Genomic DNA, 14,368 nt, shown 5'->3' with positions numbered 1-14,368 from the left:
CCGACGCGGTGCGGTCCGCTTCCGGCACGCGCTCTCGGCCCCGGCACGTTCACGCAACCGCACTCGCGCTGCTCAGACGCACTCGCGCAGTAGCACACACGCACAGAAGACACGCAGGACACACTCCACGCACACGAAAGAGATACGAGAAGCAGCTTTCCTCCTGACGGCCCACAAAGACCGAGTTTGTTTTTGTTTGCTTGCTTGTTTGCGCTTGGCCTCTCTCGCTGGGAGGAGCTACGTGGGGGGAGGAGCCATGGCGGCGGGGCTCTGCCGGGGGTACGACGGCGAAACATCGGAGTCCTGTCGCCGTGGTATCGCCGCGGCCATCTGCGCAGGACCTGGGAGACACCGCATGAGGCAGCCGGGGGCCGTTTTGCACGCGACTTGGCCGGCGTTGCCCGGCAACAGGACGCCGCAGGACCAGGTGGCGTACGTATGGGATGTGTCTCCAACTCGTTGAAAAGAGCGGAAACTTGAGCCGACGCACTTAAATAATTAAAGCCCATTTCAGGAAAGCAGCTGCGCAGCAAAGTTCTCACGCGTTCTCGATAATTCCGCACACCACCAGCAGCGTCCCTCGCAGCCTGCTCCGCTGCAGCGTGGCACCGTTTTCACGGACGGAACTCACGCTCGGCACCTTTCTCGGAAGATCAGCACCCGGAAGCTCGGTGCCTCGACCATTGCGTCATCTACAGGCTGCATGCTGAAACGGTGTCCATCGCAACCGCTCCATTAGCTTGGAGCACGCCCGGACCACTGAAAGCAGACGTTCGGGAGCAGGTAATGGCGAAGGACCTGTACGACCTCTCTTCTGTGGGCCTTGAACCATTGCAAGGTGTCACAGCGCCCCCTACTGGTCAGCTGGTCCACATCCAACTACTGGTGACGTCGCTCTATTTTGTGATCCGTTCATCTTTTTCAAAGCACTTAGTCTGAAGAAATAGTGCGGTCCCGAGGCGCAGCATGGCATAGGTTCGCGTCCCCACAAAGCCTGTTGACAGGAGGAGCAGCGCACTGCTGACCCGAGCACCACAGTCTAAGCGCATCTCTAACCACCGCGGAGAACCTCGTTCGCTTTCCAGCGCAGGGGAAGTCAGCGATGTGCTCGCTTGCGCACTCAGGGCATTGTGGGAAGTCTGGCATGATGGCAGCAGTGGCAGCTGCTGTAATGAGGACACGCGAAAGCCGAAATGTAGGGCAGCGTGTGCCGGTGGAGGGCCGCTCGCATGCGCAGACGACTTCCATCAGCGGGTGGCGCTGTCAGTGGCAGTGTGCGGTGACCCAGCTGCGCAACGAGACCCTGACAGATGTTGGACGCTGAAAGGCAGAGTCATCCCGATGGCAGCGCTGCTGGATTTGCGGCCCGACTGTGATTTCTCACAGCGTCGCATCTCGGAACCCTCTTACAGGGTCGCTGGAGTTGTGCTGGTCGCGTCTCATCTTCTCCGGCCACCGGGGCTCCGAGTGCGTCGGTGTGAATAAGAAACTTGCGCGCTCCCTGGAAACAACAACACGGAGACATTGATTATTCATTGGTATTGATCATGCAAACCATCAGCAGTATCACTCTCACGTTACCGTTGCAGACACAATACGAGTTCACTTTGCGCTCTTTGAAAAGGCTCTGCAGGAGCCACGCGAGCAAGAAGGAAATTAAAAGTCAGTGTGATGAAACGGCCGAGCGAACGCGCTGATGGAGGTCGCAGGGTTGAGCCTTGACACGCCACAGCACTCCGCAAGCTGTCCTCTGGGAACCCATGTACAACCGCACCTTAACCGCTGCTTGTCGGCTGCTTTTCAATAAGCAACGTCCATTGTCTCCGAGCACTTGCTCAATGCTCAGAGAAATAGAACCAAAAGGCATCTCATCTGCAGCGCATCCCACTTCCCCAAAGGCTGTGTGTGTGTGTGTGTGTGTGAGTGAGAGAGTGCGCGCGCGCCTCATTCAAGGCTCAACATCATGTACATATACGTAACAGAAAGCATCTTGCGCTCACCTTACCTACCTTTGCTGTGCTGGGAAAAGGATGGGAAATGCTTTGTTAAAGAATTCAATTCTGAACGTACCGGACTCCACAGCATGAGTAATAAGAGCTCAGCTGTGGTGGCCAGTCTTAGAACTTAGTGACTGCTCTACATGTGGTTTTAGTGGGAAACCTCCATCTTCCATCCACCTCCCATCATTCCGCACTGTAAAGATGTAAAGCCAGTAGAAGGTCCTGCTGAAATTCAAAAGCGGGACTGTCGTCGAGACTCTCTGTAGGAACTGCTGCTGGGACTCTGGTGACAATTTCATTGACGTTTCCTGTCTATCACACACATGTCATTGAAAGAAATCCTCTCATCCTGTCTTCTTCAATATGTTTCCTTTCCTGTCGAACACTTGACAGTTCTGCCAAAACAGGAAACACCGAACTTGCTCTTTTCGTACCAAATGGACATGTACAGCAGGTATCGGTGCCACGCTGGGGTCTCCCTGGAGACGAGGCAGGAAGAGTGCGCAGACGTGTTTTGGAAATAATAATGTCTACGCTGGTCAGATATTACAAAAATGTAGAAAACCCTGCAAAGGTGTCAGTTCAGCCCAGTTCAATTCAATTCAGTTGTATTAATTTTGATGGATCAAGAGCCACAGTTTGTTTTCCACTCAACTGTAGATATACTAACAGAATTATTATTACTACTACAATAATAATAATAATAATAATAACAATAACAATACTATTATCACTCCATGATCCAACATGAATAAATACACTGCCTGGCCAAAAAAAAGTCACACACTCTAATATTTTGTTGGACCGCCTTTTGCTTTGATTACGGCACGCATTCGCCGTGGCATCGTTTCGATAAGCTTATGCAATGTCGCAACATTTATTTCCTTCCAGAGCTGGATTAATTTCTTGTCAAGATCTCGTATTGATGATGGGAGAGTCGGACCGCTGCGTAGTCTTCTCCGGCACATCCCAAAGATTCTTAGTGGGGTTAAGGTCTGGACTCTGTGGTGGCCAATCCATGTGTGAAAATGATGTCTCATGCTCCCCGAACCACTCTTTCAGAATTTGAGCCCAATGAATCCTGGCATTGCCATCTTGGAATATGCCCGTGCCATCAGGGAAGAAAAAAATCCATTGATGGAAAAACCTGGTCATTCAGTATATTCAGGTAGTCAGCTGACCTCATTTTTTGGGCACATAACGTTGCTGAACCTAGACCTGACCAACTGAAGCAACCCCGGATCATGACACTGTCCCCACAGGCTTGTACGGTAGGCACTAGGCACGATGGGTGCATCGCTTCATCCGCCTCTCTTCTTACCCTGATGCGCCCATCACTCTGGAATAGGGTAAATCTAGACTTAGACCACATGACCTTTTTCCATCGCTCTAGAGTCCAATCTTTATGCTCCCTAGAAAACTGAAGCCTTTTTCTCCCCCCCGATTAGCCTCACTGATGAGTAGTCTTCCTAAGGCTACACAGCTGTTTAATCCCAATCCCTTGAGTTCTCTTTGCATTGTGCATGTGGAAATGCTCTTACTTTCACTATTAAACATAGCCATGAGCTCTACTGTTGTTTTTTCACGATTTGATTTCAGCAAACGTTTAAGTGATCGCCCATCACGATCATTCAAGATTTTTTTCCGACCAAATTTCTTCCTCGAAGATGATGGTTCACCGCTATCCTTCTACGTTTAAATAATGCGTTGGACAGTTCTTAACCCAATTTTAGTAGTTTCAGCAATCTCCTTAGTTGTTTTCTTTGCTTGATGGAGGCCAGGAATTTGACCCTTCTGAAACAGAGTAACATCTTTTCCACGACCACAAGATATGTCTTCCGACATGGTTGTTTCAGAAATGAGAAGCTACTCACTGCATCACACACACACACACACATTTTCAGAACCGCTTGTCCCATACAGGGTCACGGGGAACCGGAGCCTAACCCGGCAACTCAGGGCGTAAGGCCGGAGGGGGAGGGGACACACCCAGGACGGGACGCCAGTCCGTCGCAAGGCACCCCAAGCGGGACTCGAACCCCAGACCCACTGGAAAGCAGGACCGTGGTCCAACCCACTGCGCCACCGCACCCCCCCCCTCACTGCATCAGTTAGGGTTAAATAACTTGTTGCCAGCTGAAACATATTAATCACTGCAGTAATTATCCAATGCAAGGCTCTTACCTATTTGCTTCGTTAAATCCAGGTGGTGAATTTTTTTTTGGCCGGGCAGTGTATGTTCCAGTGTTATAGTGTTCTATATACCAGTGTTACACTGCTATAGTACTCTTATAGCAGTGCTACAGTGTTATAGTACTCTCTATATAGCAGTGTTATAGTACTTTATATACCAGTGTTACAGTGCTCTATATACCAGTGTTAGTGTTCTACATAGTAGTGTTACAGTGTTATAGTACTTATATAGCAGTGTTATAGTACTTTATATACCAGTGTTACAGTGTTTTAGTACTCTATATAGCAGTGTTATAGTACTTTATATACCAGTGTTACAGTGTTATACTCTATAGCAATGTGCTACTGTGTTACAGTGTAACGGTTTCCACGCAACCCCGCCCTCTATTCTTTCGCGCACAGCAGCAGTCCTTCCACTGTACACATGTACAAATCCGCAAAGCCCTCTGGGATACGAAGTCTATTACTCCAGAGTTCCGCCCAATCAGCATCGGTGCTCTGCGGCGCAGGACTTCATTTCCCAGCATGCACCGCCGCTGGCCGGCACGCAGTCCGCGAGTCGAGCTGTCACGGACAGCAACGTCTCGGCCAATCTCCCGTTTGGTGGGCGGAGTCTCCGGGGTGTCCGAGGAGAAGAGGAAGGCGCAGTTATGGGAGAGATTTAAAATAGCAGAAGTGACACATGACCGAAAGTTCGGACACGGGGAGAAAGAGCAGCTCGACCCGATCACCGGCGTAGCGCAGTCCGGCGGCCGACACACACGCACAATGTCCGAGGCGGAGTACGACTGGCCCGAACCCGGGACCGAACCCGGGACCGAACCCGAGGACGAGGCCGATCCACGGTGGTTGCGGGCGGAGGTGGAGCGACTCTCCCGGGAGTTGAGCCTCACGAGCCGGGAGAAGGTGCAGGCTGCGGAGTACGGACTGGCCGTGTTGGAGGAGAAACAGCGGCTGAAGCAGCGATACGAGGAGCTGGAGGCGGAGTCTGACTCCGTGAGACAGGAGCTGGAGCACCTGAGACAGGTGAGGTGGCAGAGTTCCTCACTGACTTACCTGGTCGGGTCGGGAGTAACCGGTCCGTAGTCCTGTGTCTGTAGGTCCAACTGTTACGGTTAACTGACCGGGAGTAACCGAGTAACGGGTCTGTGAGTCTCTGTCTGTATCCCCTATTGTTATACGGACCTGGCTGGTAACCAGTCTGTAGCCCTGATTGTTACAGTTAACTGATCAGGAGTAACCGGTCTGTAGCTCTGTGTCTGTAGCTCCAGCTGTTACGCTTAACTGAGCAGGAGTACCCGGCCTGTAGCCCTGATAATTATTACAGTTAACTGACGGGGGGTAACCAGTCTGTGGCTCTGTCTGTAGCCCAGTTTCAAACTGAGTTTGCTACAGTTAACTGACCTGGAGTAACCGGTCTGGAACCCTGTCTGTAGCCCCAACCGTTACGGTTAACTGACCGGGAGTAACCGGTCTGCAGCCCTGTCTGTAGCCCTAACTGTTACACTTAACTAAATTACTAGTAACTATTAGCTGTTCTTGTTTGCTACGCTTAACTCATGTGATACAGTGTAACCAGTATGTTACATCTGAACGGTAAGCAGTCAGTATCAGTTACAGTGAACTGAAGAGATCCCTTGTAACCAGTTATTATCCACCCTTAACGTTAATGTTCCCGTTACCTTCGGCGCCGTCCCACAGGAGGATCGGTCCCCAGGTGCGTCACTGTTCCTCTTCTGCTGTGGGTCAAGAAACATGAGGCATCACTTCCGCTTTTACCCTGGATGGTGGCGTCCTGGCTGTTTTTTGGCCTACGTTTGGTCCCAGCATTCCTCGGGGTCTTTTTCCGGAACATGGGACTTGGATGAAAGAACAGAATCGGGGCCAAAACCGCTCGATTTTATTGAAGGAAAAATCACGTTCCTTCCACGGCTTTCGCGTGCAAATGCGTCCTTAGCTTTGCTTTTAATTGTTTGTGCAGAAAATCAAACCGCACGACTCGGCGGTCCGGTTTTACGTGCATCGGTGTCTCGGTGGCGCCCAAGTCTCTAACGGGCCCCTCGGCTCCGCCCCAGGCGCTGGGTCACGCCCACTCCAGCCACAGGAAGGTGGCGGCGGACGGGGAGAGTCGCGAGGAGTCCCTGCTGCAGGAGTCGGCCTCCCGGCAGGCCTTTTACGAGCAGAGGCAGCTGGACCTGCAGGCCGAAGTGCGGCAGCTGAGGAGCGCCCTGGCCAGCGCCCAGGCGGAGAACGAGCGCCTCGCTGCCGTCGCCCTCGACGTCACGGAGGTGAGTGTGTCCGGACACGCGGAGCGAAACCCCCGGGATCCCCAAGTGGCCGACGAAAGGCTTCTCTTGCTGTTGCCCGTCCGCTCTGGGGTTACAGTCTGCGGTCGGCAGTGCGGTCACTCAAATGAGGCTCATGTGTTCCCCTTCTCTCCCCTGGAGTGCGAATGCTGTGCGCTGAACGAGGGGGTTCCTGAAACAGAGCCTTGAGGAACCACCTGCCTCTGCCCGTCCCCCCCCGTGTTCTCCCCCTTCTGCGAGCCCCTCTTGTAATCCCTCCGGTTCCCTGTTATGCACACGAGCCCCGGAAACTCGCCTCCTCCTCTGCACCCTGTCCCTGTGTTTCCCTGTGTCCAAGAGCAACGCGGCGGGCGAGCTCCAGCGATGCCGTCTGCGCGACGACCTCAAGGAGTACAAGGTGCGGGAGTCGCGCCTGCTGCAGGACTGCGCGGAGCTGGAGGAGGAGAACATCTGCCTGCAGAAGCAGGTGTCCTCGCTCAAGCAGAGTCAGGTGAGGACGGAGGGCTGTGTGGGCCGTCCCTGAGTGCGGTGACCGATGATGCTTTGAATGAATGAATGAATGAATGAATGAATGTCAGTGATCCCATGGCCTGTGCTCCCTCCCCTTCCGGTGGAACCGCTCAGTGACCGCGTTCTGCGTCCTTCGCAGGTCGAGTTCGAGGGCTTGAAGCACGAGGCTCGGCGGCTGGAGGAGGAGCTGCAGTTCCTCAACAGTCAGCTAGAGGGAGCCGTGCGGCTGAAGGAGATCGCAGAGCGGCAGCTGGGAGAGGCGCTGGAGACCATCAAGTCGGAGCGCGAGCAGAAAGGCGCCCTGCGTAAGGAGCTGAACCAGCACCTGGGGGCCGGATACCTGTTCCCGGCAGCCACGCCCCCGGATGGCGCAAAACCGAGCAGCGAGGAGTCGCTCGCCGACTTGAACGGCAGTCTCGGCATCCTGGCTAATGGCAGCGAGTCTCCGCCCGCTGACGGCGAGCGTTTCCGGCCCGCCCCTAGCCTGGTGGACGAGCTGCTGAGCGAACTCAACATCTCAGAGATCCAGAAGCTGAAGCAGCAGCTCCTCCAGGTGCGTTCGCTGCACGGGCGGCACGGGTGGCCGGGGAAGGTGGGTAGGGCTGAGCCATTTCCCCTGTGCCGCAGGTGGAGCGGGAGAAGGGGGCGCTCCTGGCCTCGCTGCAGGAGTCCCAGGCGCAGCTGGAGAGCAGCCAGGGGGCCCTGGCCAGGCAGCAGGAGCAGCTAAACTGCCTGCAGGAGAACCTGAGCGCCATGCGGAAGCTGGAGGCCAGCAGGGGGCAGCACGACGAGCGGTACGAAGCCCACGACTACGAGCTGGACGTGGACGGGCCGGAGATCCTGGCGTGCAGGTTCCAGCTGGCTGCGGCCGAGGCCGCCGAGCTGCGGGACGAGCTGAAGCTCCTGCGGGCCGACCGCGAGGAGCGCCGAGCCGAGCTGGAGCGGGACAACGAGCGCCTGCGGGAGGAGCTACGGGTCCTGGGCGCTCGTATCTCGGCCGCCGAGCAGAGCAGCCGCTCGGGGCGCGATGAGGCGGCGCGCTTGCGGCGGGACCTGGAGCGGGCGAGCGAGGAGGTGAACGAGTCGAAGGGCAGCCTCGCCGTTGCCCAGGACGAGATGGCAGCCTTCAGCGAGGAGCTGGCCAACCTCTACCACCACATGTGCATGTGTAATAACGAGACGCCGAGCCGCGTCACGCTCGACTTCTACCGCAAGGGCGGCGCCAATGAGTCCTCCGCGCAGCCGGTGCCGGGCGAATTGCGCAGCCTGGGCGCCGTCGTGCGGGAGCAACTGGCGCACCTGCAGCGGGCCGTGGAGCGCACCATCGAGGCGTCCCGCCAGCGGGGCGCGGAGCCAGAGACACGACCCCCCCTGGATAAGGACAAGGAGCAGGAGGCCTACATGGAGGAGAACCTCAAGCTGAAGTCGCTGCTGAGCACCAAGCGGGAGCAGATCGCCACCCTGAGGGCTGTCCTCAAGGTCAACAAGCAGGTGAGGCGCGGGGCTGCGTTGCCCTCCGGAATGTCCGGGGTTCGCATCGGCACCGGAAAAGTGAGCCCGAGCGAGTCGAGCGGCTGCTCGCGGTTTGTACCGCTGCTTCTCGGTCTTCCTTCCGCAAGGATCCGTCGGGAACGGACTTTACGTCGGCCCGTTCCTCCCATAAACGCGCCGCAGTCCTCGTCCCGTTATCGACCACTGATGCAAGCTGCAAACGCTGCGGCAGTCAGCTGAACCCGAGCAGCCCCGCACTGCGCTTCTCTTTCCGTGCTCTTTACTGCCACCTGTTGGCCTGGAGGGCGAACGTAGGTCACATCCGCACCGCTGCTCACTGGGGTTTCTGGAAAATCAAGTGGAGGGAATGAGTCTGAAAGTGTGTTTTATATGAGACGGTGGGCTTGGCGTCGGGCTCCGGATGATACGTGTGGCCGAAACGGCGGAAGCTCTGGCACCAGCCGAGCTCCTCGGCGTTAATCGGCATTGTGGGAAGGGACCGGGAACGAAGTGGTGTGGTCAGCGAAAGTACAGGTCCAAAAATGTTTTTATCTGAACGCGAGCGGCAGCTGTGAGCAAAGATGCTGGAAGCAGGCGCCTCTCCTCCTCAGCGCTCTGCTGTTTGAAGACCGCACCCGGTCCCACGTGCGAAAACACAGACCCGTGTCCTGTTTGTGACCGCCCCGGCAGACCGCGGAGGTGGCTCTGGCCAACCTGAAGAGCAAGTACGAGAGCGAGAAGGCCATGGTGACGGAGATGGTGACGAAGCTGCGCAACGAGCTGAAGGCCCTCAAGGAGGACGCGGCCACCTTCTCGTCGCTGCGAGCCATGTTCGCCACACGGTAAGGGTCACGGGCCACGCGCTCAGAGCGAATGCGTTGAACGCGCCGTCCGCGCTGACCTGTGCGCGCCTGTCCGCCCAGGTGCGACGAATACGTCACGCAGCTGGACGAGATGCAGCGGCAGCTGGCTGCGGCCGAGGACGAGAGGAAGACGCTCAACTCCCTGCTGCGCATGGCCATACAGCAGAAGCTGGCGCTGACGCAGCGCCTCGAGGACCTCGAGTTCCACCACGAGCAGTCGAACCGCGGCGGTCGTGGGCGGGGCCGGGCGTCCGGGGGGCGGAGCCGGGCCGCCTCCAGCCTCCCTCACGTAAGTCCCAGCATGTCGCAAGTAAGAGGAGAGCGAAGCGGGTGAGGCCGTCGACCTCGTGTCACCTTAGCGACCTGTAGCCCACCGTAGCTCAGCCCTGCGATGGTCTTGGTTGGTGCTGCTTGCTACCCGTGCTAACTTCCCTCGTTTTGCCCTTGCAGTGACGCGGTGACACGGTGCTGCTGGTCGGGGTGCCGGGGGCAGCTGGTCTGTCCTCAGACGGCCTGCGGGACACGGTCCTCTCGGATGATGGCAACCGCGTCCCGAAGAGGCTGGACCGTCACGGCGCACCTCATATTTCCGTCCCATCAATCAGCGTTTTTCATTCTGCATGGAAGGCGTCTCTCCTCTGCTCGTGTGTCAGTGTTAATGACAGGACCGTTTGCGGTTTAGCGCGGTATTACTGTACTCCTACCGTTGTACACTATTAATTATGTTCTGGTGTATGACGGCATACTTCCTCTGCGCTCACGGCGGCGTGGTGCTCCGAGAAAAGGGACGAGAGGATCGCGGTAGGAGGCGGTACGCCCCTGTGCTGCGCTCTGCTGCCTTGTCCTCACCGGTGCCAACAGTGTGTGATGTGGTGTGTGTGCGCGTGTGTGCATAGAGGCCGAACTGGGCGGGTTCGTGACCTCAGTGGTTTCTTCACTTGGTTGCTATTAGTATTATTATTATTATTGTTTAATGGAAATTCGGGAGCTGTACTGTACTGTAGCGAAAACAGCCTTTTTACTCTTTTTGTTCTCCTCTCTGGAATAACAGCACAGGTGACTCTTTTCTGACACATCTTTGTGTCCAGCGTTCAGACCACATTGACACGGGTCCGACAGCGACTGTTGGCGTACGTATCAGTGTGTTTATCTGCGTGTTTATCTGGGAAGCACAACACAGGAGATGGACGGTTGGGGGGTCTGGCAGCTCTGTGTCTGTCTGTCTCTCTCTCTCTCTTTCTCTCTCTCTCTGTTCTCCAGAGCCGGTGCTCAGAGACCTGTTTACATTGTATGTTCTCGCATGTCCTGCTCCGGCCACCTCGACCACGTGCAATAAGAGGAAGGTCCGGGTCGTGTTTCTCTCCGGGGACGAAGGCTCCTCGGCGGCGGAACTCATCCGCGGGGCCGGGTGCTTCCGGAACCTTCCTGTGCCATTAGGAAGAGCATTTCCTCTTTGACTCAGGTTCGCACTGTGTGACGCATGAAGATCGGAACAACTGCACATTATTACCATCAGCTTTTTAAAACTTGTTCATGTTTTATACTCTTCTTTTGTCAGAATTACATGATGGGGAAAAAAAAACAAGCGATTATTTGGGGGGCGTAGTTCATGCAGCGCCCTGTCGTCCCTCGTTGTGCAGACCGTTGGTTCCCAGCTCCTGTGTCACATGAGTCATTATAATAATTAATAACAAGGAGGGAATATTTGCCCGAGAAAGTGACTCTTTGTGTGACTTTTTAATGTAACGTCGTTCAGAAACCGTGGCCCCGGAGCCTTCGGTCTGCAGCCTTCTGGCGTGTTCTTTAACACGGAGCCTTTTTCAGTCTTTCTAACCGGGGCCTCTTTGCCTTCCATGTGCGAGGCGTGTGTTGCGTCCTGTGTGCCAGATGCCCTGTACGCTCCGTGTGGTGAGACACCAGTGTAACCAGGTCGTGTGTTTTTACCTTTTGCTACGTTTATATCTGCTTTTTATGACCCGGAGCACGCGGAGAGGCACGGGAGGCTCGTCCGTGAGGGACAGCGGAGCGAGCGGTGGCTTTGTGTGGGAAAAGCGCTCTTTCCTCAGACGCTCCGAGTGGTGCCTTTTGTCGGCACAACTTGCTGTTCGTTGAAAAGCTTCATTAAAAGGACAGAGTGGAGAATGAGCACCGTGTGTTTTTGTGTCCGCGCGCACACACGATCACGAGTGCGCAGTGTTCATGGCCGCTGCAGCCTCTCGTCCCGCGCTGTGACCCGTGCGCGCGACGGCCGTGTCCTGCGGCTCCTGCGCTCGGACGCTTCGGCTTTTCCCAAACCTTTATTGGCCTTCTGCGCACGAAGGACAGGCGCGGCGCCTCGCACCCCCAGGGCTTTGCTCAGCTCCGTGCCGTGAGCCTCGCGCTGAAAGGATGAGAAAGGGAAGCCGCAATGAGGAAACGAAAGCTGCACCGCTGTTGCCCTCGCGCCCGGGACCCCGCTCCAAATGTTTCTTCATCACGCCGTTGCTCCACATTAACGTTTCCCGCAGCTGAAAGGTCACACGCTTCTTTTCTCACCGCATTTCCTCAAAACTCACTGCGCCCATTTATTACATCTTTCTTACGCCGTTTGGCCGCTGCTCAGTACCGAGGAACGAGTGAGGCCGAGCCGCGCCGTCACCAGTAGAGGGAGCCCTGGAGTCGGGGCGGCGGCTGCACCGTTGGCTCTTGGCTCCTCGCTGACCCCGGACCGCCAGCGACCCCACGCTGGACTAACCGTACGGACCCAGAGCGGTCGGAGCACGAGGGGGCGGGATGCCGCCGGCGCCCTTCCCCCCCCCCCGCTAGCGGCTTCCTTTGCGAGGCCGAGACGCACAGAAATAGCGAAGTCGTCATGCGAACGAGGCGGTAAAGGAGGAGGAAGAGCAGCCCTGCTGGGGGCACGTCCCTCAGGCGCGTGACGGACGCGTTCGGCACTCACCGGGCCGCTGCGCCGGGAGTTCGGCGTCACCCCCGCTGGGCTGGACGCTGGACGCCGAACGCTGCGATGAAGATGTTGACGACCACGATGACGAAAACCAGCACAGTGGAGATGTTCTCCAGGATGTTCAGCCTGAAGTGCTTCCGCTCATCGTTCAGGTTCCATTTCACTGCAGGGAGCCAAGAGCAGCTGCCTCAGATGGGTCTCCTTGCGCTCATACCGCGGTCACCGCAGTCAGGGCTGAAGCCCTAAGCATGGCGGCACACGCTCCCTCACCCGTGAAGATGAGGAGAACTCCCACGAGGACCTGAAGGACGAGCGAGATGCTGATGAGCGCCACGAGCGGCCCATAGAAGGAGAGCTCTGGGCCCTGCTCCACGACGGCCTTCAGCTGCGAGGCGTTGGCCGTGAGCAGAGCCACGTCCAGCATGCTCTCGACGGCGCTCTTCTTGTTGGCGTAGTGGTTCATGTTGAGGGCACCGGGGTTCCGGCGCCTTCCTCCGCCCTCAAGAACCTGGACAGAATGAGGACAGCGTGAGGAGAGCCGCTGGGCTTCGCCGGCGCCTCCTTCCTGGACAGCGCGGCGGGAGACACGCGCCGCCGCGACCATGGGGCCACAGGGGACGAGGACAGGGATTCCTCAGTATCTTTTAGGAGTGGAGTGGAGTGGAGTGGAGTGCAGTGCACAGGTGCTTTCAGCTGCGCTTCATCAACCGCAGTAATTAACACTAGCAGCTGAGTTGTGGACACGCGGACATTTGGTCTCGCTGCCAAGGGAACGGGGGAAAACTCCCAGCATGCTCTGGGGCTTTCCGCTGCACCCACCCCTCCGGCCCCTAGCGCTCTGCCTTCCCCTCGAGGTCTTTTCTCAACCTCCTGTTTCTGGCTGCTCAAAACTCCACTCTTACACCATGGTCTTACTACTTTTACCGTGTTGCTTAGCTGGCACTTTTGCACAGGGTAACAGAGGAAATGACACATCTGGGAGTTTTTCAGGCTTTGTGTCCGGCTCCCGGAACGATCGCGTTTCTACTGAGTACGTGTGACGCTCTGTTGCGGCGTTGTTATTTTTATTTATATATTACTTATTTTCTGTCTATCTATTGTATGATTTTCATTACGTCCATGTGTATTCTACACTCCTTTCTCCGAGGCGCCGACCAGCTGCAGCGAACAAAAGTCGTCGTCATCCTTTAGTAACATTTTAAACTTTTCATTGTTATTGGAGGTTCGTGCCATTATTTTGTGTTGCTTTTCTTTTCATACCTTTACTCCTTCTCCGTCGTAGTGTTTTTAATAGGTGGTGCTGTTACTCTTATTAGTGTGGGTTTGGAGGGGGCGAAGGAGGACGCGCAGGCAGCATTCATCTCCAACGTTTAATTGAACAGCGGCACACAGGGGAATGATGCTCTTGGTGCCAGGACCCAGTTTCCTCCAGGAGCTGCGTTTGCAGCCAGCCTTCCCGGGCTCTTTCGCACACGCTGGTGGACGCAGTCACCCCATCATTTTCCCCAAATTGCCCCCAGAGCCTGCTCGCCTACATTTAACGTTATTCCCCACAATGCAACTATTTACACGAAACATCTTCCCACCTAAAGACGGTAAGGCAGCTCGTTACATTATTATTATTAATATGATTATTATAAGGGCTCACCTCCCCAGCTCTTTCTGCTCCTCCAAGTCCATCCAGCTCTAAGTGCGCGGAGGCCATGAAGAGAAGGGCGACGACGAAGGAAAGCGACGCTTCTTGACCGCTGAGCAGCCGAAGAAATGAAGAAGCGGACGACTGAATGTAGATGTGCGTGTCCTCCTTCCGTGGGGGTGGGGGCTGGAACGAAGTGAAACCAAGCGGCTCTCAGTTGCCTTTGCTACCGAGTAACTCATCCGTTACGTGCATCTTGGCTCGGTTTATTGTGACATCAAAACATCAGCCTTGAAATATTACTGTTTGTGTTTGGTTTATACTATTGCAGAACATCTAGATGTGTAATAATTGAAGGGAAACAATGTAGCAATAGTGTACCAGTAGAGTACATCTCAGACAGAAGGAACAGAGTGAGGAGGGAG

General features: G+C 55.8%; 2 protein-coding genes across 2 annotated transcripts; one reads left to right on the top strand and one right to left on the bottom strand.

Annotated features, from left to right (window-relative positions):
• Positions 1–4,369: 4,369 nt before the first annotated feature.
• LOC108933829 (protein bicaudal D homolog 2-like) lies at positions 4,370–11,976 on the top strand. Its single transcript, XM_029251647.1, has 8 exons — positions 4,370–5,219; positions 6,269–6,481; positions 6,837–6,989; positions 7,149–7,562; positions 7,637–8,500; positions 9,191–9,342; positions 9,424–9,652; positions 9,814–11,976. Exons 1-8 carry the CDS (start codon positions 4,719–4,721, stop codon positions 9,814–9,816), a joined length of 2,529 nt encoding a protein of 842 aa, XP_029107480.1. The 5' UTR covers positions 4,370–4,718; the 3' UTR covers positions 9,817–11,976.
• Positions 11,704–14,337, bottom strand: LOC108933827 (ninjurin-1-like). Its single transcript, XM_018751175.2, has 4 exons — positions 13,956–14,337; positions 12,578–12,815; positions 12,302–12,470; positions 11,704–11,743 (listed from the first exon to the last, which is right to left on the bottom strand). Exons 1-3 carry the CDS (start codon positions 14,010–14,012, stop codon positions 12,328–12,330), a joined length of 438 nt encoding a protein of 145 aa, XP_018606691.1. The 5' UTR covers positions 14,013–14,337; the 3' UTR covers positions 11,704–11,743; positions 12,302–12,327.
• Positions 14,338–14,368: the final 31 nt, after the last annotated feature.

This window comes from Scleropages formosus, chromosome 5 (genome assembly GCF_900964775.1).
Source record: "Scleropages formosus chromosome 5, fSclFor1.1, whole genome shotgun sequence".
NCBI lineage: Eukaryota > Metazoa > Chordata > Actinopteri > Osteoglossiformes > Osteoglossidae > Scleropages > Scleropages formosus.
Note: the sequence above shows the minus strand (reverse complement) of the source record. Positions and strands in the feature narration are given on the sequence as shown.

Coding starts and splice junctions, on each gene's coding strand:
- LOC108933829 (XM_029251647.1), top strand. CDS start 4,719: ATGCACCGCCGCTGGCCGGCACGCAGTCCGCGAGTCGAGCTGTCACGG. Junction 6,990..7,148: donor CCTCGCTCAAGCAGAGTCAG/GTGAGGACGGAG, acceptor CGTCCTTCGCAG/GTCGAGTTCGAGGGCTTGAA. Junction 9,343..9,423: donor CGAGCCATGTTCGCCACACG/GTAAGGGTCACG, acceptor CTGTCCGCCCAG/GTGCGACGAATACGTCACGC.
- LOC108933827 (XM_018751175.2), bottom strand. CDS start 14,012: ATGGCCTCCGCGCACTTAGAGCTGGATGGACTTGGAGGAGCAGAAAGA. Junction 12,816..13,955: donor GAGCAGAAAGAGCTGGGGAG/GTGAGCCCTTAT, acceptor CATTCTGTCCAG/GTTCTTGAGGGCGGAGGAAG. Junction 12,471..12,577: donor AGTTCTCCTCATCTTCACGG/GTGAGGGAGCGT, acceptor GGCTCCCTGCAG/TGAAATGGAACCTGAACGAT.